This window comes from Dipodomys merriami, unplaced genomic scaffold (genome assembly GCF_024711535.1).
Source record: "Dipodomys merriami isolate MVZ:Mamm:240054 unplaced genomic scaffold, mDipMer1.0.p SCAF_554, whole genome shotgun sequence".
Classification (NCBI taxonomy): Eukaryota; Metazoa; Chordata; class Mammalia; order Rodentia; family Heteromyidae; genus Dipodomys; species Dipodomys merriami.
Window position 1 is genome coordinate 534,113 of NW_027206129.1, and position 27,182 is coordinate 561,294.

Sequence of the window (27,182 nt, forward strand, 5' to 3'; positions counted from 1 at the left end):
GAAGCATGTTTTGTAGATATGCAGTTTTTCTGTCTTAGCACCTCTGAAAAACACATACATCCATCAGTCACTGCCTGGTAGCTGTCATGCCAATTGTCATCTCTTACACAAATACACCAAAACTCACAAAATTAATGTCAGCCCCTTATAAGAAAATCGCAGAGATTCTCACTGAGTATAAATTGCTGTCTTTCTAACACTTTTGATGGCATAGAGGTTGATACTATATGGTAAAACATAGACTTTGACAACTCATAATTGAAAAATAACTCAGGCAAATTAGACACTGAGAGAAAAGAAGTTTTGACTACCACATCCAACCACGTCCAACTGAACTAAATCTCCAGCACCTATATTTTGGATAGTAGTCCTTTATCAGATATGTCTTTGTCAAAAAATTTTTTTCTCAGTCTTGTGACTTGAATTTTTTGTTCTTTTGATTGGGCTGCTTCTTGAAGAATGATTAAATAGGCAGAAGTGAAAATCATGTATGCATGCCATCAGAGAACAGTAATAGTAGCAACAACAACTGTTAACAAGTGCTTGCAGTGAGCCAAGCCCCATGCTTACCACTTTAACATGAATTAACTCATTTATTCTTGGCTGAAGTGTGCTCTTTATCCTTTTGGTAGAAATGTCAGCTGGAGTCATACATAGTGTGGCTGGATTGCTTCACTATAATTTGCCTTGGTTAGTTTAAGGTCACAGATCAGTAGAATAATAACCTGTTTAGAAAGTAAGGATTAAGTACAGATGATTTTGTGGTAGATGGTGGCAAGCTTATTTACTGTTTTAAATCCCAGTACAAAATAATTAGATGTTAGATAAGTAATCAGCACTTGGGAGGCAGAAGCAGGAGGACCACTAGTTCAAGGCCAGTTCAGGCCACATGAGGAGTGTATTATATAGAGAGTAATATATAGAGAGTCTAATATTTAGAGAGTTCCTATCTCAAAAGTAAGTGAATAAACAGGAAAGATTTAGAGGACTATGATTTAAAACAATAAATAGATTTCCTTGGAAGAATAATTGATTTATGGCAACCCTGGGTATAGATTCATGGAGTTTGTTAACACTAGCTTCAGGTCACAGGAATCCCTGGGGAGGTCGATTATACAGAAAAAAGGATATTGTGATGTGATGGAAGGGGGGAGCATTGACAGAATGTAATGTCTGTTAGGCACAGAGAAGTGTGGGAGTGGACTTGTTATAGTTAACAGACTAATACAGTTCAAGGACAGTGAAATATGAGGACCTAGTCCAACATAGCAAATAAGAGTAATAGAGGAAATGAAATATAAAAGTGATTTATACTGGTGTAGTGACTGGATATGGATGGTGAATGGAATAAAGTAGAAACCTGAGTCTAAATTACCAAAAGAGTACAAGGCCTATTCAGACAAGAAAAAAAAATTTAGGGATGAGCTTCCCTTTGGAGAAGTCAATGCCTAGGGGAAATCAAAGAATATGAAGCCAAGATAGGAGAAGGAACAAAGTGAAGGTAAAGATTTAAAAGTCTGCAACATTATTGTGATAGCTAAACTCATGAGAAGGAATGAAATCGCCAAACGCTAAGTTCTCAAAGAGGCTGACAGTTGATCAATAACTGAACCTCAGAACAGTGAAGTTCAATCCTAAAGGAACTGAATTTCTGTTTAAACACAGTAGATTGATCCCACAAGTTCATTTATTCGTCTTCCTAAAGCTCACTGTATTGACAGGAAAATAGTGGGGGGAAAAAAGTATAACGCAATAAGGACTAGAGAGCAAGGGAAGACATGGCAAATTTTAACTGCTTTAGCAGAGGAAAGACATTGAGACCTGTTAGCCTACAAAGAAGAATACTAAACTGATTGGTGCCCCAAAAGTTCAGGTATCAGAAACCCTAGATGGGAAGGATGCTGAAGTGTGTTTGATTACTGGCAGAACTGAGTGACCAAAGCACAGCAGAGACAAAGTCAAGGTTCAATACTGAAAATGGAGTTGAGATGAAAATCTATATATTGAAAGATAGGACTTTGCCTCACCCTTTTCCATCAGGTTTCTGCTGTATGGTCAGGTAGAGGACTATAGGAGAGAAAAATGTGAGAAAACTACAGAATTAATTTATGAGATTCCATAGTTAATTTAGGGGACTCCTAGGGGAAAAAAAGCAGTGAAGCAAAAAAAAATTATAAAAGAAGTAATAGAAGAAAACTTCCTAGTACTAAAGGATTTAAATCTCTATATTAAAAGAACCTAAAAGGTACCCATAATAATGAATGAATAAAAGTGCTCACCAAGACACATTATTGTGAAATTAGAGGGCATGACAGATTAAGAAAATTATACATACTTCAAGGTCATGAAATACAGTCCATTATGGAGACAGAATGAAGGCACAGCAATGAAAGAAAATAACAATCCGTGGCATCTGAGCTTTTATTCTATATGTAGCCAAACTCAATATAAAATAGGTAGAGATGTTCTAGACATGCAGAGTCTTAAAACATTTACTGCTCATACATTACTTATCAGGAAGTTACCAGATAATTTAATCCAAATTTAATTCAATCTAATAGACACATTGAGTACCTATAATTTTTAATGTCTTGCCACGTATGACAGCATAACTATCCTGTGAATATTTACACATTAAAATTGAAAACACTTAAGAAAACAAAGGTGACTTAAGACACAGTTTATGCCTTTGGCAAGTTTATGATTTACTGATCTTAGATAACTAAGATAAATAGGTGAATACAAAAATAATCAGCACAAAATGTTTTCAAAAAGTTAGAAATTGCTGTGGAAATGGGAATAGAAAGTTCATGTAATTAGGAGCAGAGCTTCATGAAAGGAATATTTGGGATATTTCTTTTGTAGCCTTACATTTCTTTAGGTAAGAAATAAGCATATAATTCTTGAGAGCTTGTTTGGAGGTTCTAGCAGGGAAGCGCAGCTACTCGTATACCCTTGACTGAAGACCTGTCCTCCTCTATCGGGGATGGTCGTCCTCTTTGACCAAGCACGCAGCTTTGGGAGGGACGCACATGGAGCGGTGAGGGAGGAAGGGGACACCCGCATAGCCAGCCAGATCAGCCGAATCAACCCTGGCGATCAATGGGGAGACAGATGTCACAGCAGATCGCCCTCACATCCAAGCATATAATTCTTATAAATAAGATTTTGGCAAGCAGATGTGGAAAGAAAAACTTTTCAGTCAATAAACAATGTCAGAATCACAAAAATGTAAAGCTCAGGACTTCTTGAAATAAGTGTTTCTATTCTACTGGGATGAGAGGAAAGCACAGAAAAAAAAAAAAGAAAGTTATGTTAAAATTACAATATAAAGAGCTACAAGTATCTGGCTGATGGTGAGAAATCCATCCTAGTTCATCAACCAATAAAGTTCCTTGAGAGATGCCCATTAAAGAGCTCTTTACAAAAAAAAAAAATCATATTGCAGATTGGACCATATTTTTCCTCCTAGACCTAATTCATTGATAGATGAACTATCTTTTTTCTCTCTGACACTTCCTTTCCTGCTTGTCACTGAATAGTTAAACAATAAATATTTGTTGACTTGAACTTTAAATGGATATAATATTAATATTTCAAGAAAGAGGAAAGATGATCGGCTGTTGGTGTTAGAAGGTGAATGGGATGAACGAGGTGTCAGTAGAAATGGGAATATTAAGGCAGGCACTGGTAGCTAGTGCTTGTAATTTTAGCTAATCAGTATGTTGAGATTTAATGATGGTGGTTTGAAGCTAGTCAGGGCTTTAGAAAAATCTTCGCTTACCCAGCAAAATGAGGTGTGACTCAGTTGGTAGAATGCAAGCTCAGCAAAAAGTCTGAGCAAGGGGCTGGGAAGGTGGCTCAGTGGTAGAGCGCTTGCCTTGCATGCATGAGGCCCTGGGTTCGATTCCTCAGCACCACATAGCAGAGAAAAAAGCCAGAAGTGGTGCTGTGGCTCAAGTGGTAGAGCACTAGCCTTGAGCTGAAGAGCTGAGGGACAGTGCCCAGGCCCAGAGCTCAGGCCCCACGACTGGACCCCCCCCCCAAAAAAAAAAAAAAAAAAGTCTGAGCAAGAGCCTACAAGTCTTAATAAATTCAAGCATTGGGACTTGTACATCATCATCATAAAAGAGAGAAATGAGTATATTACAAGTGACCATGGGAATGGCATCGCAGGTACGATAGAGGAGCTCAAGAGTAACTGGTGTAGCAGAATAATCAAGTCAGTGTGCTCTTTGGAACAGTTTGGCCAAGGTTGAGGAACCTTCCTTTCTGCTTTGAAGCCCCAGTGCTTTACTGTGTTCTCATTGTACTGAAGATGCTTCTCACCCAGTGGGCTGAGAAATAGATACCCTTCCTTCTGACTGTATCCATCAGGTCTGGAAAACAGCAGGTTCTCAAGAAGTCATCAGATACAAGGAATAGATTCACTAGATACAAGGAGTCAGTAGGCCCTTGAGCTGGGTAGCAGTGTTTAGGTGAAGCTAATGGTCAAATTGGGTGAATTTACAGTTGTGAGCATAGAGAAATATTGAGCATGTGTGAGAAGCTGGGAGAAAGATACCTCTTGTTGGATCTGACACTGTGTCCCTACTTAAATTAAGTAAAATGTTACTTTGGAGCATATTTTGATTTTAATAGATCTGTTTCAATTACTTCTTATTTCCTCAAAAGTGTCAAATTTAATATAGAATCAGAGTCAGGAATATTATTCTGAGGTCTATTTCTTGCTTCACAAGGAGGGTATCTTGTGGTTCTACTTCAGTTATCTTTGAAGAGGTGGCAGGTTGACATTTTCATTAAGTTCTATAATGTTCTATTAGGTATGTTCTTATAACTTATAATTCTGTATTTAGAAGAAACCCCTCTTGTAAGAGTCAGGGAAAAAGAGAGTTAATCTAACAGTCACCTGTAAAAATATGTTATATAAATTCCCTTACATAGTTTTTAGTAGACCTTCCGTATGTACTAAGTATATGAATAGTACTCATCTGAAAAGAAACTTAAGATCAATACTTTATCAAATATATTTAACCTCTCTGCTTTATTTAAATTTCATTGCATATTTATAGAACTTATCTCTGCTGGTTGAGTTTTTAGATGAAAATGTTAATATATTTTTAGCCAAACAGTTTTAAATATAATATATATTTAATTTTAAATGTAATGTATATTTAAAGTGTATGTATATACATATATACATACATAATTATATATAATAGTAGTGTACCACATTCTTTTTTTTTTTTTTTTTTGTCGGTCGTGGGTCTTGAACTCTGGGCCTGGGCATTGGCCCTCAATTCTTCAGCTCAAGGTGAGCGCTCTACCACTTGAGCTATAGCACCACTTCCGGTTTTCTGGTGGTTTTTTATTGGAGATAGGAGTCTCACGGTCTCTCCTGCCCTGGCTGGCTTTGAACCGCTATCCTCAGATTCAGCCTCCTGAGTAGCTAGGATTACAGGCGTGAGCCACCAGCGCCCGGCTACACATTCTTGCTCATGTGCCTGTGAAGCCATAACTTTGCTTTTCTAAAAGTAAAACTGCTGAGGATAAAATGCTGGGGAAGCCAACCAAGGCATAGTCTTTGCTGACTGAGAACCCTGGGGTAGGTCCCAAGGCCTTCTGCGGCAGTTGTAAACCCAGATCCCAAGAGGAGCTGGGGATATGGTGATGGGGAAGCACACGTGCCCTTCTGTGGTAGGCAGCTGTGCTTTCTGCCAATTCATGGCAACATGTTTAAGTTCTAGATCCTGATGTCTTAACAATGGTCAGAAATAACGATTTTTATTAAAACATTTTGGTATTTGTGCATACTTCTTTTTTGTTTGTTTTTGTTTCTGTTTTTTTTTTTTTTTTTTTTTTTTGGTCGGTCGTGGGGCTTGAACTCTGGGCTTGGGCGCTGTCCCTCAGCTCTTTAGCTCAAAGTGAGTGCTCTACCACTTGAGCCACAGCGCCACTTCCATTTGTGCATACTTCTATTTTGACAGTTAATTCAAAAATTTTTTAAATGTTGTGTAGATGAGGAAAAAAATCACATTTTCAGGTCAGATTTAACCTTGAATTGACTGGATCTTCTATCTCTCTCTCTCTCTCTCTCTCTCTCTCTCTCTCTCTCTCTCTCTCTCTCTCTCTCTCTCCCCCCCCCCCCCAGTTTTAAAGAATTTATTTAGTAAAGAGGAAGTAAAGGCAGACCACTCAGAATAATGAGCAGCAGGCCAGAAACTGGTTGTCCCACTGAACGGCCAGGGGCTATTGCTTTATGTTACCTCTATCCTATCCTCCCTTTCTCTCTTTTCTTTAGGCAACCTGTCAGATTATGGTGGTTATGTTTAAATCATGGCAGACCTTCTCCAGAGCAGTGGTCACAGCATGGCAGAATGGCCTGGGCTCTTGATGGGTTTGTTTGAAATAAGCCAGACTCTCCTGGATGGTGGTCTGAGAAAGGTAGATTTGGCCTGAGACATGTCAAGACCCACTCCCCTGAGTGGTGGTTTGTAGGAGGGCTGGCCTGGGTTATGGCAAGACCCAAGACCCTCCCCTGGATAGTGGCCACTGGTAAAGCTGGTGGAACCTGTTCACTGATGTCCTTCATTTCCCCCCAGTGTTCCTTGATTGCTGTCAGACTGGTCTTATACTCTTAACAGCACTTGATTGATTACCTATCAGAACCTCTACTGACAGTGGTTTGAGCAACTGTCATCTCTCTCCTGAGCTGTTGTTCTTTCCTGTCAGCTTTTATTTCCCTGTGTTCATTTTTGTTTGCTCCCCATAAGTCTGTTCCCTGCCCCGCAGCCATTGTGATCTTGCCCAAATTAGATGAATCTGATCCTCTCACTCATTGTAGCCCCATGTGACCACTGAGAACTTTTGCAGCTTTCCATATGGCCATAAACAGTCTAAGAGCAAAACAAAGTAGGCAACTCATGCCAGGCTTTCCTCACATGGGTTCTTGGAGACTTGTCTTCTATATCTGGTCTTTCAAATCTCACTAATATGTTAGTGAGCTTACCTCTAAAGAGTCAGAAAAGAAGAGAATATAAGAGGCAAGGAGAAAGAAGTAGGGAGATGAATTCCAGCTTTTCTGGTTACTCATAGGAAAGCTAGAAGCAGAACTGTAGTGGCTTTCTGTAAAGAAGAAAAACTAGAAGGGATATGTATAGTAAACATCGAATAAAATATTGGCTAGACAAAATGAAAATTAGACCAATAATAATAAAGGTAAAGAAAAGGTGAGGTGACTTCAAATGCCCTCTCTGGAAAAAAGAGCTGGGCGGGGGGGGGGGGGGGGTGGAATCTTAGAGGGAAGAGAGTTTAAAAGAGTACCATGTTTTAAAAAATATTACATATGGTGATTTTTTTTGTCACATACAGAAATAGCCAGTGAAGGTCCCTTCTAAAGTCCCTAAATTAGCTATATTGAAAGTGCTGCCTACTGAAAAAGACTTCACTTAACATTTATGAAATAGAAAAAGATACCTAAGGATATTTTACAAAGACTATGCACTTGCCTTGTGGGTTTACAACAGAAAATAGAAAGCAATAGTTGGTTAAAAATTGGTGGTTATTTCCCTTTTTACCTCCTTTCTTTTTTCTTCTTTCTCATTTGTTGAGTTTTGTTTTTACTTTATTGTTTAGCCAAAGCAGTATTCAGAATATAAAGTCTATGTCATAATTATTTTTAAGAATTTATAATTAAAATTCTTTGGAGATAAAATGATAAGGGGGAAAAGATTTTAGACCTGGGTGCAGTGGCTTACGCCTCTAATCCTAACTAAAGAGGCTGAGATCTGAGGATCACAGTTTGAAGCCAGCCCAGGCAGGAAAGTCCATAAGACTCTTATCTCCAATAAACTACTCAGAAAAAGCAGAAGTGGTGCTTTGGCTCAAGTGGTAGAGCCCTACCTTGAGCATAGAGAGGCTCAGAGACAGAGCCCTGGCCCTGAGTTCAATCCCCAGGACCAGATTTTTTTTTTTAATTTTTAAAATTTTTTTATTTTTGTCAGTCCTGGTGTGTTAACTCTGGGCCTGGGAGCTGTCCCTCAGCTCTTCAGCTCAAGGCTAGCACCCTACCACTTGAGCCACAGTGCCACTTCTGGCTTTTTCTACTTATGTGGTGCTGAGGAATCAAACTCAGGGCCTCATGCATGAGAAGCAAGCACTCTACCACTGAGCCACCTTCCTAGCCCCAGAAAAAAAAAAATTTTTTTTTTTTTACTTTTTTTTTTTTTTTTTGGTTCCGTTGTGGGGCCTGAACTCTGGGCCTGGGCGCTGTCCCTCAGCTCTCCAGCTCAAGGCTAGTGCTCTACCACTTGAGCCACAGCGCCACTTCCGGCTTTTTTTCTGCTTATGTGGTGCTGAGGAATCGAACCCAGGGCCTCAAGCATGCTAGGTGAGCGCTCTACCACTGAGCCACCACCTTCCCAGCCCCCAAAATTTTTTTTTACATAATGGAGTTTTTTGTTAGGTATTATACCAAAGGACACATCGTAGGAGAATTCTGTTAGGAATTCTGGATTGGATTCCTTTTCTAAATTGGATTGGATTCTTTTTCTGAATTCTGTCTGGATTCCTTTTCTACATTATTGTCTAATTATTAAAACATAATTACAAGGCCAGACATCCTTAGCTCAGGTCATATTCACAGCTTTTTACAACTATCATCACAAACAATTTAACATTCTTTTTCTCCTTGAAAAATAAGTCTTGGTATGGAGCTGGTGTTTACCACATTGGAGGTTACATGCTGTCATCAGAATTGTCTTTAAGAACTTGTATCTACTCTTCCATTTAAAAATCTTCAGTAACTTTTACAGCATTCTTCCTGTGAACATCCAGGTCTTCATACCATCTGTGGTATAAGAGAAAACTGATAGTATTTAATGCCCTTCTTATGACAGAAGATTTTAAAAAAACTACCTTATTAACTGTTTTGCTGTTGCTACCCTGGTTTTCTCTTAATTGCTCATAGCCAATTTTCAGTATTTTTCATCCTGCTTCTTAATTATTTTATCTGTACCTCAAAACTATTTCCTGGTCTCCAGCCTAAGTTGTCCTAACAGATTTCTAGACCTATATTCAATATAATAGTCACTAGCTACAGTGTCTATGGAGGAAACATGTTCATCAGTAGGACTGAAATTCTTATTTTATTTCAATTTACATATTAAGCCAGGTGCTAATGGCTCACACTTATAATCCTAGCTGTTCAGGATATTGAGATCTGAGAATCTTGGTTTGAAGCCAGCCTGGAAACTTTGTGAGATTCATGTCCAATAAACTACCAAAAAGCTGGAAGTGGAGCTATAGCTCAATTGGTGGAGCACTAGCCTTGAGCCCAAAAAAAAAAAAAGAGAGAGAGAGAGAGCTCAGGGACAACACCCCAGGCCTTGGACTAGTACCCTCCTTCCCCTCAAAAAAGTAGCATCTAAATAATTTATTCATTATAGGAAACTTTTAATTAAGTGTAGAACCCCTTGGATGAGTGGGTCCCTTTTTTATCTGTAAATTTTGTAAAATCTACGTTCAGATCTCTGTGAATTGATTCAGGGATTTGCAGGGCTCCGTGAACAGATTCATGTACAAATGAAGATGTATATTTCCAATTTAAAAAATTTAATTAGTATTAAAAATTAGTATCCAAATTTGATATATGCTGTATATAAAATACATCTCAAACTTCAAATTTACTATGAGAACAAACTAAAATATCTCAATAAATATTATTTTGTATTAATTGAATGTTGAAATTATATTTTTAAGGATTGAGTTAAATATATTACTGAAATTAATCTCACCCATTCCTTTTTCTTATTTTAATGTGGCTCCTGGACATCACATGGCTCAGTATGTCTCCACTGAGATGTGCTGCTCCAAAGATTGATTTATAGACTACCATGTCATTCTGCTCCATCCTTGCACATTGACACATTTTAGATAGCATAGTTGTTTTCCAGTTTCTGAGCTTCTTATAAGTAAACACTTTGGAATTGTTTTTTATATTTAAGTTCTTAGCACTTAGCACCCAGCACATAGTAGATATACTCTACAGCCAGTGCTACTGAATGGAGACCTGTTTTGCTGGCATTTATCACCAAGCTTCCAAACCCTATCTCATGTTTTTTTGCTGTGTTTTTTTGTTTGTTTGTTTGTTTTGGGGGGGGCGTCCGGTTGTGGGGCCTGAACTCTGGGCCTAGGCGCTGTCCCTCAGCTCTTCAGCTCAAGGCTAGTGCTCTACCACTTGAGCCACAGTGCCACTTCCGGCTTTTTTCTTTTTTGCTTATGTGGTGCTAAGGAATCGAACCCAGGGCCTCATGCATGCAAGGCAAGCATTCTACCACTGGGCCACCTTCCCAGCCCCTGTTTTTGTTTTTTTGCCAGTCCTTGGGCTTGAACTCTGGGCTTGGGCACTGTCCCTGGGCTATTTTTGCTCAAAGCTAGAGCTTTACCACTTTGAGCCATAGCACCACTCCCAGCTATTTCTGTGATTAATTGGAGATAAGAGTCTCAAGGACTTTCCTGCACCAGCTTGCTTCAAACCTCTGTCCTCAGCCTCCTGCATAACTAGGATTACGGGCATGAGCCACCAGCACCAGAGCCACCAGCCCTGTCTCACGTTTTGTCATCCTTGCCAGGTCCATCCTAACTGCCAGAAGCATCAGAGAGCCACTAAACATGGGCACTGCTAAATGCATAGTTAATTTGGGCTTGCAGAATAAACATTCTTCATGATTCTTTGAACAAAAGGCATGCACATAATAGGTGCTTGGTAAACATTAAATGCATAGTATCTTGTGTCTTTTCATTTCTGTGCCAACTAAAGAGCGTTTAGGACCTAATGTAAGCAAAAATTAGTTATGTGGATTTTGCGCTTTTTAATATTTTCCAATCTAGATACAAACTATCACCCATATCATTAACTGATATAATAGTTTTGCTTTATTTGATAATAAATAAATGACTTAAAAAATCATTACCCCTTTGTAAGCCAAGTTTTAGTCAACTTATTATAATACAGTCCTTTGTACATTGAAGGATTAGGTTTTCTTCTATCTACAACTAGTATGCAAATGAGGAAGAATGCAGCCTCCTAAATCCATTCATAAAGTATACCTTTGAAATTACTCACTTTCTTAAAATGCTGAAGTATGTGTATGTATGTATGTGTTGAAGAAATTGGAGGTAGAGAAAGTAACTTACTTAGGCATGATTGTCAATTTTCTTTTATTTTCTGTCTACTTATTGCATTGGATAAACATTGGAATACTGCCAAAAATTCAGGTGGCTGAATGCTAATTTTGCTGAAATTAGATGAAACAGCCATCCCTGCCAATTTTCTTACTAAATTATGCAAAAATTTGACTCTTTTAAGACCTAAATCTGGTCAAAATAGAGCCCTAATTTTCTAGTTAGTAAGACCTTCAATAGGCTAATTATTCTTGGTTTCAGCTTTTATCTTTTATTTAGAAAGAAAAAAATCAAAGAAAACCAAAATACGGTAAAAATTATAGCTTTTTTTTTCATGTAACCCAAATACAGATTTGCAGTATTAAAGAAGTAACACTGTTAACTTTTTCTGATATAAAACAGAAGTGAGGCTCAAAAAACAATTAGTACATCTTCCAAACGTACTGAATAATTATTCAAATAATGAATGGTCAGTAATGGAATACAAAGGGTTATCTTTTAGCTAATCCACAAGTAATGGAATTGGTGTATCTCTGATTTTTCTCTTAGCCTTCCAGGGTTTAGAAGAATGAGCTGAACGTGATTGTGGGAACTAGAGGGAGCCACTGGAGGCCTACAAGGAAAAGGAGACCTTATCTTAAGCAATTAATCAAGAAACTCATATTGTGGGACAATTATTCAAAGTTAATTCTAAAATAGCTTTAGAGCCCCAGGTCCTGAGATACTTTTTCCAGAATTTTGTCAAGGTCATTTAGAGACTCTTAAGTTAGAAAAAAGGGTAAGATAAACATGTATACATTTCTCACTTCTTCCTTAGGGAAATACAGCTTCTGATGGCATAAATACAGGTGTAACTTTTTACTTTTGTAAACTACAAAAGAGAATAAAGCTTAATTGCAAAGATAAATAACTCTTCTTCAGGAGCATCTTGGTATCTGTCATTGGTAGCATTAGAAGCTGTGTTTTTTTGTACTTAGGTCACCTGTGTGTTCACCTTGTGGATAGAAATGCGCATCATGCCAGCTTAGTGAGTTTCTGTGTGTATGTCTTTCATGTAATAAATGATTTCCTACTGAGTAAGTTGTTTTAAGCCTTACCAGCCACCCTCAACTTTATATTATTGTGTCTTCTTCTCACTAGTAGAATAAAATGCGGTTACTTTCTACTTCTTATATTTATTAATCTTTTCGAACAGTTCATCTCGTTTGCACAGTTACCATTTGAAGACTTCCTCAGCTTTGTCTGCTTGTCTTCCTGGATTTTTTCCCTTCTATTCAGGCTAGCCTGCTCATGCTGGCCAGGGACCCTCTCTGGCCCATAGGTACTCCAGACTACCTGGCCCCAGGCAGAGGCCAGGCCTCAGGCCACCCTGAAACTCCCTCAACCCTGCCACATACTGCCCACTCCAGCTGCTCCTCTGTCAACTGCTGGCAAGCTGATCCCCACAGCATCTTTTGCCCTTGCTCCCATCTCTCCCTGAATGCTTGTTCAAAACCTCCTCATAACTACCTCTTCCTTGTGGATCTGGTCTTGGTGACATTTCTTTTACTTGTCACTTCCTCAGTGACTATCTCTCTAGCCTTCCCCCCCCCTTCATCATCATCCTATTTGTCTTCCTAGCATTTAATCACTGAATTATCCTTTGTTTTTATTTGTTGCCTCTCTGCCCTACTAGTAAATTCCACAAGAATAGAAACCTAGTCTTTTGTTTACTTCTAAATTGCTTAGAAAGGATTTTAGCATGTATCACTACCTTGGGAAAGATCAAGTGTTAAAAAAATCAAAGTCTCATTTCTACTATAAAGGTCTGTCATTTTAGCGCATGGCAAGGTCAAAAAGTAAGTCAAACCAATATGAATAAGGACCTACCCTCTGTATTTACCATCTGGCTGTGATGGCTCCTATAGTGGTTCCTGGCTCAATAAGACTTAACTGGAGATGCAGAAAAAAGGCATCATAAATTGTAATTCTTTATTTGGGGGATATGGAATGCCCTGAGAATATTTTTTTTGGAATAGGCAGTGTTAAACTTGAACAGTGAGAGAAATAAACCAAGGGCATAGCTGAAGGAAGAGACCATGATGTGCCTTACAGAGAAAATACATGTGTGACACAAGCTTCTTTCCAGGCTGTGAGTTTAATGTTAATGAATCAGCACTATGTATGAAATAAGGTATCTTCAAACAGAAACTCACATAAAACAAGGTTATAAATTGATCATATGATAAAAACATTGTGACCCTAGAAGCTCACAGAAACTTAACCTTGTATTTCCTATAGGAGCAGTGGGTTCAGAATTTGCAGTTTAGCATTTGCAGTGGTTGTAAGATATTACCACCACAAATACCACCTGACTCTGTGTGTGTGTGTGTGTGTGTGTGTGTGTGTGTGTGTGTGTGTGTGTGTGTGTGTGTGTGTAAAAAATTAATTGTTTAAAAACAGCTGTTTATTTTCAATTCTGTGAGCTGATATTTTGGACTGGTTCAGCTATGCAGTTCAACTGGTTATGGATGGCTCAGTCATATGTTTGTGATCAACTCGTGATTGATGGACTTATTTTCACTTCTGATTCTTTGGCTGGGGTTCTGTGCTGTATCATCCAGCAGGCTAACTCAGACTCATTCACTGGTTGGCCGTTTCAGGTTTCCCAAGAGCACCAAGAGAGCAAACTCCATTGTACAAGTGTTTTCAAACCTCCATTTTGTTTGTCAATGGTGACCCACTGGCCAAAGCAAGTCAAAGGCCACTCAAATTCATGTAGAATCCACCTCTTGATTGGAACTGTGTCAGTTCACTGAAAAGATATGGAGGGAGGGAGAAAATTATGCCCTTTTTTACAGTCTCTTTCATGTGTTAGACACTTGTCTTTCTATAGTTTGTGTCTTACTATTACTCAAAAGTCTGGGAAGTAGTACTTTGTGTTGCCTTAAATTGATGAAAAAAGAAAATTGAAGTTGAGAAAGATTAAGCAGCTACATAGGCAATCATTGATAGAGGCACACACATGTCTATATCATTTCAAAGCTTTAATTTTTTTCTTTGCTGTTTTGCCCTTTGATAGCAAACTAATTTGTATTATTCTGGGGTGAGGAGAACAGGTCTTATTAATACAGGAAAGGAACGACTGCCATTGTCTTAGAAAAGAAGCTATACTACATAGTCTTATTGTAGCAAGTTTAAGAAAATGATGATAACGATGATTTGTGAATGTGTGGTACTTGATTATAAATCTGATTCACACCAAGGGCTTACATCCTGGATATGGAATCTCAGTTGTAATAGAATTTATACTGAAAGGCTTAAAAGAAGATGATTAAAATATTAGAGATACTGACATTGTCTGAGGAGATCTACTTGTATTTATTTCTTATAAAAAAAGATCCACAATATTACCATAGCCAGACCCTATTATGCTATTGTAATCATAGTTGAGCCAAGAAGGGTGATTAACGATAGCAATTTATTGTATCTGAGGAGGAGAGAAAATAGGAGATGTTGTCGTTATCATAAATCATATCATAAATAACCAAAAAGAAGCACTCAGAGTGCTTGTGTGGTGTCAGCAGCCAGCCCTTTCTGGCACGTTAGCCCAGGATGTAGTCATAGAAACCCTGAAGTCATATTGTTATCTTAGTCTTGCTGCGGTTATATGATACAACAGTATTAACATATAGATTAGGCCATTTATAATACTAGGTGTCATTTCAGGTTGGCTTGCTAATATAGCATTTTGGTCTTTTATTGTGCAGAATCTTAGTGAAATAGTGCTTTTTTACAGGTCAGTGTGTATTTGGTATATATAACACATCATCTTCACTCTATTATTAATTTGTTGTGTTAGTGATTGATCATACTCTATAAATTGTCACTGCCTAATTTTCTTGTCTTTGCTAGTAATGTCATTTTTTTAAGTAAATAGGCTTATTTTTAAAACATACCCACTTACACATGTTAAGTTGTGTTTTAAGGGACTGCTTTCTGTTGCATTATAGAGCAGATAGTTTAAAACATATTTTATATAAAAATATAAATAGTATTTTTTGGCCCATTTAGAGCTAAGAGAACAAATGTTAGAATGGATTACCATTGTTCATAACCACACTGTGCCTTCCTAGGTACCCATACCTGTCTATGGCTGCTGTGTGCCAACTTGCCCAGGCTTCCTCTCCTTGCAGCAGCTTCCCTGCTCTTGACCTTGGCCTTCCTGGAAACTCCCTGTGTCCCCAATCCATTTCCTCTTCAACAGCCCATCAAATTATTTTACATCTATTCCATATTTCTCAATCTTCTTGTCCCCCAAATAAGCTAACTTTGTTCATTAGTTTCACTGTCTTAATATTTTGGTGGCAACATTTTAAAGATACTACCTTTATCTAAAGACAAAAAACCAAGTGGCTAGAATTCCAATCACTGTTGCATGTTTTTCACAGGAATATTTCAAAGCAGAATAGCTCTGTCCTGACCTTTAGCTTGTCCTACATACATGTTCAACTACATGTAAAAATGGCACTAGTATTAAAAACCTTCAGTTCTTAGGTGGTTAATGTCAATGCTTGTATTTTTCAGAAGAGAAAGCTTAGGTCTTGGGAAATTGATTAGGCTGTGCTTAGTTGATTATGGCTCTGGGAACTTATCCCACTGTTATTTTCAGTCCAGTTTCATTTCTAGTGAACCTTTCCATTTCTACTATCATTTCCATCTGTACCTTGTACAGATCCTTAGCTTTACCACTTGAACTGATGGCCAGAATATTGTGTCTGGTCTGACTTGATATCCATACAACCTAATTGAAAGCTCTTTTTAATTTTTTTTTGGGGGGGGGGTCAGTCATGGGACTTGAACTCAGGGCCTAGGTGCTGTCCCTGAGCTCTTTTGCTAGAGGCTAGCCCTCTATCATTTTGAGCCACAGCGCCACTTGTGGTTCTTGAGTGGTTAATTGGAAATAAGAGTCTCATTGGGACTTTTCTGCCCTGGCTGGCTTTGAACTGCAATCCTCAAATTTCAGCCTTCTGAGCAGCTAGGATTACAGGAGTGAGCCACTGGCCCCTAGCCAAAAAGTTCTTTATAGTGACATTTAGATGGCATACCATAAGCAAATGACTCAATGAGTCATTGAGTCACATCAAAGAACTGGTTACGATAATGTATCTTATATCCAGAAAACTATGAAGATGTTTTTTGGAAGAAAATAGCCTTTTTAAAATCCTTTCATCCCTGGTTAATAACTAGGGATCTGAGTTTTAAAACACTGAGGAAGCTGAGACAGGAGGATCACAATTTCTATGTAGGCTGGACTACATAGTAAGTTCAAGGCCTTCCTATAGATAGCATTTCACTGTTCATTTTTTAAAGTTGAAAATGGAAGTGTATTTTCTGCTTGGTTTGGAAACATGTCACTGAGTTTTTTAAGGTTGCATGCATCTGTGTAGTTAAATGAGATAAAAAGCTTTCATGCCATGTGCAAACAATTTCCTTTTTTTCTAATGTCTATGAGCGTTTTAGATTATAGTGTTTCTTTAAAGGCATTTACTATTCTAGCTTAAAAGATATTTTGTTCTAAGTCAATATTTATAGTAGATTAGAATTAACCTCACCAAAATCCTTGTGGTATAGTCAGACCTTATTGCCTGTTTTGTTTTTGTTTGAGAAGCATGTTTTTCTCATTACTCCTCAGGGAAATGTAGGGAGTAGGAATTATTTATTTGTATCATTAATGAAGTTTGTAGTTTCCTGATCCGTCAACATTTGTGACGTTTTTTAAAAGATAGATGTAACCTATGTATGCATTTTCTTTCTTTTATATAATTAAAATAATTTATGTGAGTCATTAGTAGTATTTCACATTATATCCCTTTTAGGACATGGTAGCTGGGGGAAGCATACTGTATGTGTTAGGCAGCTTTCCATCACTATAACAAATATATGAAATATTCAACTTACAACTTGTGGTTTAGAACTTTCCATCCATGATTGGTTGGCTCTCAGCCTGTGGCAAAGAAGCACATCATGGCAGACACACATTGCCAGACATGTGTTTTCATTGTCTTAGGGGGAACCCACATTTCCTTTTTGAGGGCATATCACTAATCACCTGAAGCCTTCCCACTCACTTCACCTCATCAAGTGTCTCCCACTTCCCCACAGCACCCACCTGGAGCCAGTCCTCAAATACATGGTCCTTTGGAGGACAGTTTAGATCCAGATGTACCTAGCAATGTACATCCAGCACCCTATATGCAAAAGTATTTAGCAAAGTGAAAAGTTCCTGCTTGTGGTAATTTTTTCTATGATGCATTTCATAACATTCACATTTTAGTGATGATATGAAAAATAGGTTGTTGGTAGTAGATTTGCAACTTCACCAGTGAGTAAGTTAAAATATTTTTGAGATGAGGGATTTCTACACTGGCTAAAGTATCATTCTTCATTTTGTTGTTAGTGCTTTCTTTTTCTCTTAAAAGTATAGGGGTTCTGTTATTGGCCAACATTATTATTTAGAAGTTAAATTCTTATCTCTAGTGGTTTCTCATTTGCTCTTGCTGTAGGTGATGCTAATGTCTGCATCTGCTGGGTCAAGAAAGAAGTTGAAGAATGCCCTTAAAATCTCACAACTAATAGTCAGTTTTCCTTGAACTACTACTTTCTCCAATAGTTGTTTATCACATATATACAGAAGAGTCTTTTTCTCCATTTTCAAAATATTGAAACAGTAGAAGTGACATCATATATTGTGTAATCTCTAAGTTCTGTTGAATAAATTAGTCTTTTAGTAAAACTATTTCCACAGATGAACATGGGAAAATATTAAAACACTTGTAGAATATTTTATAGATTCTTTAATACTATCCAAGTTATCAAACTGAAATTAATCTTTATCCACAGGAAACACTTAGTCAGTAACCAGTATACCCTTACCTTATTGTAAACTTAACATTGCCCATATAATGAAAACCAAGAAGCTTTTTATGCACCATCAGCTGAGTTGGTGTTTTAGCAGACATAAGCTAGAACAACTATATTTGTTTATTTTAAGTTGCTAATATTTCTAAAACAAAAGGTATTCACTGAAGTGGAAAACTTCTCTATCAAGAAAATGGATTACTAAGTGGAGGGCTTTCGACAGCAATGAAAATGAATGAACAGTACCTGCATCAACCTGGGTAAGACTCAGGAAATGTGATGTTGGGTGAAAACAGCAGGAAGTTATGGTGAGGAATCATCTGTGTGAAGTTCATGAACAAGAAAGCTACATTCAAACATGCTAAAACTATAATGGAAAGAAAGGAATGAAAGGAATTTTTTTAACCTTAAGTTTTGTTCTGTTTTTTGGGGGGGGGATTTTTTGGGGTTTTTTGTTTGTTTTTTGTTTGCTTGTTTGTTTTAATGATAGTAACCTAAAGCCTGGGAGTAGGCACAAAGAAAGCAGGGCAGGGGTAGTAAATAGGAAAGGGACCAGAGAAAACTGGCATGGTATTGCTAATGTGAAGTGGTGGTCCCAGAACTGTTCATAGATTGTTTTGCCTTATACTTTATATTACCTGTCATAATTTCACATTTAAAAGAAAATTACTGGGGCTGGGAAGGTGGGTCAGTGGTAGAGCGCTTGCCTTGCATGCACGAGGTACTGGGTTCAATTCCTCAGCATCACGTAAGCAAAAAGAGAAAAGCCAGAAGTGGCATTGTGGCTCAAGTGGTAGAGCGCTAGCCTTGAGCTGAAGAGCTGAGGGACAGTGCCCAGACTCAGAGTTCAGGCCCCATGACTGGACCCCCCCCCCCAAAAAAAGAAAGAAAATTACTTAAGCCAGGAGCTGGTGGCTCATACCTGTAATCTTGGCTACTCACGAAGCTGAGATCACATTTCAAAGCTAGCCCAGGCAGGAAAGTCTGACTTAAAGTAGTAGTACTCTAGCCTTGAACAAAAAATGCTCAGGGACAGTGCCCAAACCCTGAGTTCAAGCTCCATGACAATCAGAAAAAAAAAATTACTTAAGTATCTTTTCCCTCTTCTTACTGTTCTTTTTTTTTTCTCTCTTCTTTTCTTACTGTTCTTAATTTTGTTTTAGGTTTTTCTTTGTTTATTTGTTTTTTGCCTGGCACCAATAGCTTACATGTGTAATCCTATCTACTCCGAAGTCTGAGAGCTGAGGATCATGATTCAAAGCCAGCCCAGATAGCAAAGTCCTTGAGACTCTTATCTTCAATTAACTACCAAAAAGCCAAAAATGGACCTGTGGCCCAAGTGATAGAGTGCTTGGCATTGAGGAAAAACTTCAAGGGAAGAGTCCAGGCCTTGAGTTCCAGCCCCAGTACACACACTCACATACACACAGATTTTCTTTTCCATCAGAGTTCTTTGTTCATCTTGGTTGATTTTGATACTGCACGGGAAATTCTCCTATAAAATCTTTAAGCATAAATAAGAAATAGTAAATAAATATTCTGTTGGTTCTTTTTAAAATGCTTGTTTTTAGGTATTTCTAAAATTATTGTGTAATAGCTTAGTTTTTTAAATCAGTACCTATACCTTTAAAGCATTGGCCTCTAGACCACTACAAGTTGGCAGGGATATGAAATAAGCAAAAGAGAAAAATGAATAATAAGCCAGGTAGCAGTGTGGCTCATGCCTGTAATCTAGCTTCTTAGGTGGCTGAGACATGAGGATTATTTTTCAAAGCCAGCCTGAGCAGGCAAGTCCAGGAGACTCTTATCTCTAGTTAACGGCCAGAAAACCAGAAGTAGATCTATGTATCAAAGTGGTAGAGCATTAGCCTTGAGTGAAAGAGCTCAGGGACAACACCCAAGCCCTACAACAGATAGATAGATAGATAGATAGATAGATAGATAGATAGATAGATAGATAGATAGATAGATAGATAGATAGATAGATAGATAGATAGATAGATAGATAGATAGATAGATAGATAGATAGATAGATAGATAGATAGATAGATAGATCAGAATAATCAAGCCCTACTTTAAATCAAGATTTAGTTTTTCTTAAACATGAGCAACTATTATCATGAGCTTTCAAAATACTTTTTATGAATTGTTTGAGCTGTAAATGAGCAACTATTATCATGAGCTTTCAAAATACTTTTTATGAATTGTTTGAGCTGTAAATTCAAAGTGAACCAATATATTTTTTTAAAGTAGTTGAATGAAACTATTGCCTTTTTGCCATGCCCAAGATAGCTCCTGTAGTCCAAATACCTAATAGCCGTCACACCAGTTCCAATCTGAAAGAATCACACACTAATGAAATAATAGTTTTCAAACATCCTGCATAGAAAACTGGTGCTCAATGTACTTTAGTTGTACAATAGTTCTTGGAAGAATCGTCCTCAGTTTGCCTTTCAGGAATTGCTTCTATTACGGCACTTTCCCTTTGGTCTACCAGTACCTTCCTAAGGCATTCTCTAGGAGACTCACTCAGAGCTAATCTAGCTAGAAATTGTCCTCCACAGTTAGAAGAACTTAGTGTAGTGTAGAAGTATTCTACAAGCCTGTCATCTACCTAGGCCAAACCTTTATCTTTCTGCTTTGGCATCTTTGGAGTTTATGAACTTTCTGCAGAGTAAGGGGAGGGTTTTAAGATTTAGAAATACAGGACTAATAAGTATTTAAATTTTTTTCATTCTCTTAAAAAATACCCTAAAACTGTTCTCTTTCTGATTTTCATATTGTTAGCAGTGGAGCAGGTGTGAAATGGATTCTGTTCTCATAAAGATAGAAAGGAAAGCTTTCCTGTAAAAGGGCTAATAAATCCTAGGCTTTCTTTGTTGAATTTATTACCAGAATACAGTAGATCCCAAAGGCATGAGTGGCTGTCTGGTTACTAAGAGAAAGCATTACAGGAGATGTAACATTTGGTCTTAGAAGACATAGTCACTGACAAATCAAGAAGGCAAAAGGATGCGAGGTGTAGGGATTTGGATAAGCAGGGGCATGCAAGGGTGACCTTGTATATTTGAGGAACTGTGAGTGAGTGAGCGTGGCTATTGTGAGTAGCACACTCAGGCTTGCTGTAAAAGATGAGGTAAGTTCCTGAACTGAATGATATAGCATCTTTCTTGATCATGCTGGGGAAATTGGAGTTTTATATTTTAAAATAGTAACTTTCAAACTTATTTCACAAGTCTTTTGTGGATGTTCATCCTGTTAAACAGATAACCCTGTGCATAGCTCTTGTATGTAACAGAGAGTATGAGATCACATTGCATCTCAATTGTACAATAGCCTCTGAAAAGGGTCCACACAGCCCTCAGGCTCTAAAAAGTTACAAACTCCTTCTGATAGGGCCATTGAGCACTCTTAGGGATGGGCAGAGTGGCTTATGCCTGTAATCTTACTACTGGATTCATGGAAGAAGAATCTGATCATGGTCCCAGACAGATTTCAGGCCAAAAGCATGAGACCCTATCTGAAAAATATCTAAATAGGGGGTGGCTTGAAGGGCATGCCTCAAGTGTACCTGTATAGCAAGCATAAGCCCTGAGTTCAAACCCTAACAATGCACAAAACCCCATAAAGTCTTAAAGCCAGGAACCACACACTCACATATGGCCTGCTCAGGAGCTCATAGAAGGCAGAGACTAGGTAGAAGGTGCTCACTAAGGAGACAGCAGCAGTGGGGGAAGCACTTCCCAGAAAACAAAGTAGAAAAGTTGTGTTCACAAGTTCAGATCTGGAGGGGAAGTAGTCTGAAATGGCTCCCATGTTTCCGCCTTTGGTGGTGGATAGATGATGGAGTGATCATCAAGTAACGGCAGCAGTAATGCCATGCTGATGTTGCATCATGCTTTATAGTTGACATTGTGCCTCCGTGTACGTATATCACCCATGCATTCCCTGTCAGCCATGCTTACGTAGCCAGACTTCTATCAGCCTTCATTCTCATTGTTCCTCTTAAGCATTGACTTTGAACACTAAGCTTCCTTTTGAAAACAACACATGCTCCTGTGATCTCCTTGACATCTGATCCTATATATATTTCTTTAGTTTTTCCATGAAGGTATACCTCAAATATCTGAACCTGTTACCTCTGCTCACCCTTGTTCCTATGTGCTTTATTGTGATGTCGGTTCTCTTACCAAAGAGCCTTCTCTTATGCACCTTGTCCTATTTTCAGAACTTCAGTACTTTTAAAATATCCAGTAGATATCATTGACTGTGTGTTCAACAAACTCTGGGGATTGAACTAATAATCAGATCATCCTTCTCAATGACCTTACTTTCAGTTCCTGTTGGTGGGTTCTATTCATTGCCTTCAGAGTATCATTTACACATATGACTTCCTATTTGCTTCCAGCTATTCCAGTATGAACTCATCCTGAACTTTTTTGCTGAAGGCTACTGCTTTACCACTTGAGCTACAGATCCACTTCCAGCTTTGTTTTTCTGGTCCCTAATTGGAGACCCAGGCTGGCTTTGAACCTTCATCCTCCGATCTTGGCCTCCTGAGTAGCTAGGATTACAGACATGAGCCATGGGCAGCTGTCTGGTATTGCCTCTTATCTACATCTCAGTAACCCCTAACTTTTCCCTTCTCCTTTAGTATCTGTTATCTTCCCATATCCACTTATCATTCATATTCCTGCCAGTATAATTTTCCTAACATATACCCCAGACATTTTCTTCTCTATTTCCTAAAAGTATCACTACATCTTGTCTACCAGTATATTAGAGGCCATATTTCTTCTGGAATTCAGATATCATAGGATCTGAATATAGCTTTGCTAAACTTGCTTTGTACCGTTCCCCATTTATACCCTAGTTTCCAGACCAGCTAAATCTTAAGTCTTTGGTTCTTATCTTTTCCTTTGTCCCACCTCCATGTGTTTGTCATCTAACCCTTCATCCTGGACCTTCACCATTCCCAGTTCCAAATATTACAAATAAACTTGAAAGTGAAGTAATCTGAATTTCTTTCAAACTCATGTGCTTGTCATCTATCTGTGGTACTAATGGTTATTCCTATAGTCCTTTTTGCCCTTATCATTGTATATTTTGTGCTTAGTTAACATATGTAAAACGAAATAATCTAGTTTTTTAACAGCTTGGTTATGTAGGCAGGGCAAGTAACATTAGCTCCTTTTGAAAGGCTAGCAAGCAGTCTCAAGGAGTTTGGGAGGCTGCCCGAGGCCATTGCTCTACAGTGTCAAAACTCCAGGTAAAGCACCCCTTTTCATATGTCTAAGCCAAATGTGTATTGCATTAGATCATGCTGCCTCTTCAAGTAGGTGACATTGACACAAAGTAGAACTTAGAAGCAGGATATGAACTGTCCATAGAACTAAAATTTGTTACAAAAGTGCTAAAAGTATCTTCCTATCTTTTCTGAGAATCGTAGTTATGTAATAACCCATCTCTTGATTGTTTTGATTGTGTGTGTGTGTGTGTGTGTGAGAGAGAGAGAGAGAGAGAGAGACAGAGAGACAGAGAGAACACAGCTAACATGATGGATATAGAAATATAAAACAGTATTTACTTGTGTTAGAAACTGAATTAAGGAAGCAAGAGAAGACAAACTAAAAATAATCAGCAAAGTCCAGATCCTGAAGTTAGGACATGAATCAGTTTATACATCTGCTGTCACTGATTGCCACTCATAAACACACATAGATTGGCAAAATCCTTGAAAAGTTACTGCTTTACTCTAAACCCTCAGTAATTCTCTGTCTTTTCCAGAAGTCATGTCTGAAACATTGTTTCTGTCTGTTAGTCTTTGATACAAACATTGCACTAATATTTCTTTCTTCCTTTCCCAGAGGAAGAAGAAGAGCAGGTGCCTACTGATGGGGGTACATCAGCTGAAGCCATGCAGGTTCCCTTGGAGGAAGATGATGAACTGGAGGAGGAGGAAATCATTAATGATGAAAACTTCTTGGGCAAGAGGCCACTGGACAGTCCTGAAGCTGAAGAAATGCCGGCCATGAAGCGACCACGACTGTTAAGCACTAAAGGGGACACACTAGATGTAGTATTATTGGAAGCTCGAGAGCCTCTCAGCTCAATAAATACACAAAAGATCCCACCAATGCTTTCCCCAGTCCACGTGCAAGACAGTACAGACCTAGCACCTCCTTCACCAGAGCCACCAATGTTAGCTCCAGTGGCAAAATCCCAAATACCAACTGCAAAACCATTAGAAACAAAGACATTCCCACCTAAAGCAAAGACTAAAACTACTTCTCCAGGACAGAAAAGTAAATCACCTAAAACCACCCCTTCACCAGCAATGGTCGGAAGTCCTATTCGGTCACCAAGACCTGTTTCCAAAGAAAAAAAATCACCTGGACGTTCTAAGAGCCCCAAAAGTCCCAAGAGCCCCAAGATTACTACTCATATTCCCCAACCACCTGTCAGACCTGACACACCAAATAGGACTCCTTCAGCTCCAGTAAGTGAAAAACTTAGTAAAGAAATCATCCAGGTAAAACAAACACCACCTCCCCCCGACACTGGGAAACTGAATAATGACACTCAGCCGAGAAAGGCTTTGGTAACAGATAAAACTATCGATGACTCTATAGATGCCGTGATTGCCCGAGCCTGTGCTGAACGTGAGCCAGATCCTTTTGAATTTTCTTCTGGATCTGAATCTGAAGGAGACATTTTTATGAGCCCTAAGAGAATTTCAGGTTCAGAGTGTACCACTCCCAAAGCATCCACTTCCTCAAACAATTTCACTAAGGCAGGATCCACTCCTCTGCCTCTTTCAGGTGGAACTTCTAGTTCTGATAACTCATGGACGATGGATGCCTCCATCGATGAGGTTGTACGCAAGGCAAAACTGGGAACACCTTCCAATATGCCTCCTGGCTTTCCTTACATCTCCTCTCCTTCAGTTTCTCCTCCCACTCCTGAACCTCTCCACAAAGTGTATGAAGACAAAACCAAGACACCCTCATCAGTGGAAGTAAAAAAGAAGCTGAAGAAAGAGCTGAAGACTAAATTGAAAAAGAAGGAAAAGCAGAGAGATAAAGAGAGGGAAAAAGACAGAAGCAAAGAAAAAAGTAAAGACAAGGATAAGGTGAAAGAGAAGGAGAAAGAGAAAGAAGCTGGCAAGGAAACAAAGTACCCATGGAAGGAGTTCCTTAAAGATGAAGATTCGGATCCCTATAAGTTTAAAATAAAAGAATTTGAAGATGTTGATCCAAAAGTGAGATTGAAAGATGGAATTGTGCGGAAGGAGAAAGAAAAGCATAAAGACAAGAAGAAAGATAGAGAAAAGGGCAAACGAGATAAGGAGAAAAGAGAAAAAGAAAAAGCAAAGGATAAAGGGAGAGAAGACAAGACAAAGGCTCCACCCACACCACTGGTATTGCCCCCGAAAGAGATGGTACTGCCCCTGTTCAGCCCTGCTGCAGTGAGGGGCCCCTCCATGCTGCCTGCCCTGTCGCCAATGCTCCCAGAAAAACTGTTTGAGGAGAAGGAGAAACCTAAGGAGAAAGAAAGGAAAAAAGACAAAAAAGAGAAGAAGAAAAAGAAAGAGAAAGAGAAGGAAAAGGAGAAGAAAGAAAAGGAAAGGGAGAAAGAGAAAAGGGAGAGAGAGAGGAGAGAAAAAGAAAAGGAGAAACACAAGCATGAAAAAGTAAGCAGTTTATCATTTTCGGGACTATCTGAACAAAGTCCTAGTGAAAAATGCAGGTAAACAAAGCCAGCAATTATATCTGTATTTTAGATGTAAATCGCCCAGAACTGGGGAGATATTTGTAATGAGGTTACAAAGTTTAATTTTAATTCTGATACCCATAAAGTTGTTCAGACCCACTGGATGGCCAAAGTCCATTGACTAATATTTTTATTCAGTATCAAGTCTACTTCATAATATTTTATATAGACGGTTAGATAAGTGAGAAAGAGAGCAGCCATCTCTTTAAGATTATGGAGAACATCCCTTCCCTATGAGGTTAGTGAGACCAGTGGAGGGACTGCTGGTTCACAGGTTTTCCTTTAAGGACTTTTGGTATTTCATTAACGTGTGTCTGTCTGTAGTACTTTCCATTAATATCACCTCTTCCTTTCACTTTCACTTTAACAAATTAGAACTTACTGCTGAATATCTCAACTGAAAATTTAAGCTGATCGGGCAATGTGGTTGATAGAAAGTAATTCCACAGAGCAGAAATGTTTTATCATGTCAGAAAATCCGGCTTTTACAGAGTTCATACAGAGAACAGTTAGATTATTTCCAGAGAAACTAGGTAGATGCTGCACTTTGTAGGATCTAAAGCCATGATCCTGCAGGCAAAACAGGTAGCCTCCAAGGTCTTGAAGTTATTATAGTAATCAAGTGGCCAATTGACACATTGCCTTTAAACCTCTAAACAAAAGTAGCTTGGTATTAATAAAAGCCTATCTTTGACCTATAGCAAATAGATTGCTGCTAATTTTGCAATAGCTTTTGGAGCAATAGTAGGATTTGAATTCAGCTTTATACTTCCTAGACAGGAGTTCTACCACTTGAGCCATACCCCCAGTTGTTCCTACACCATAGTCATCCTATGATAGGAATATGTCATTTTACCTAGCTTATTGGTTGAGATGGAGGCTCACAAACTTTATCTACTTGGACTGGACTCAAACCATGATCCTCCTAATAGCAGCCTACCAGTTAGCTACATTTATAGGCATGAGCCACTGCTCCTACTGCTCCCAGCTATAATATTTTAAACTTCAAACTTACCTAGAAAAATGAATTTAGCCGACAACAATAAGGACAGCTGTCACATTTTTCTGCCTAACTTTATTCTTTGTCTCCCTTGGCTAGTTTTAAATGCAAAGAAATTAAGTCAGAGCTAGGTGCTGGTGGTTCACACCTCTATCCTAGCTACACAGGAGACTGAGATCTCAGGATCTCAGTTCAAAGCCAACCCTCAGACAGGAAAGTCTATAAGACTCTTACTTCCAATTAGCCACCAGAAAACTATAAGTGGCTCTGTGGCTCAGAGTGGTAGAGTGCTAGCAAAATAGTTCCCTGGCCCATAACTGACAAG

General features: G+C 38.5%; 1 protein-coding gene across 1 annotated transcript in view; it reads left to right on the top strand.

Moving 5' to 3' along the window:
• LOC138811988 (transcription initiation factor TFIID subunit 3) overlaps nucleotides 1–27,182 on the top strand; it is a 149,028-nt gene that overhangs the window by 83,580 nt on the left and 38,266 nt on the right. Inside the window, exon 3 of the mRNA XM_069999937.1 lies at nucleotides 23,952–25,777. Within this exon, the coding sequence (XP_069856038.1) occupies nucleotides 23,952–25,777 (1,826 nt within the window). The remainder of the gene's footprint in view (nucleotides 1–23,951; nucleotides 25,778–27,182) is intronic.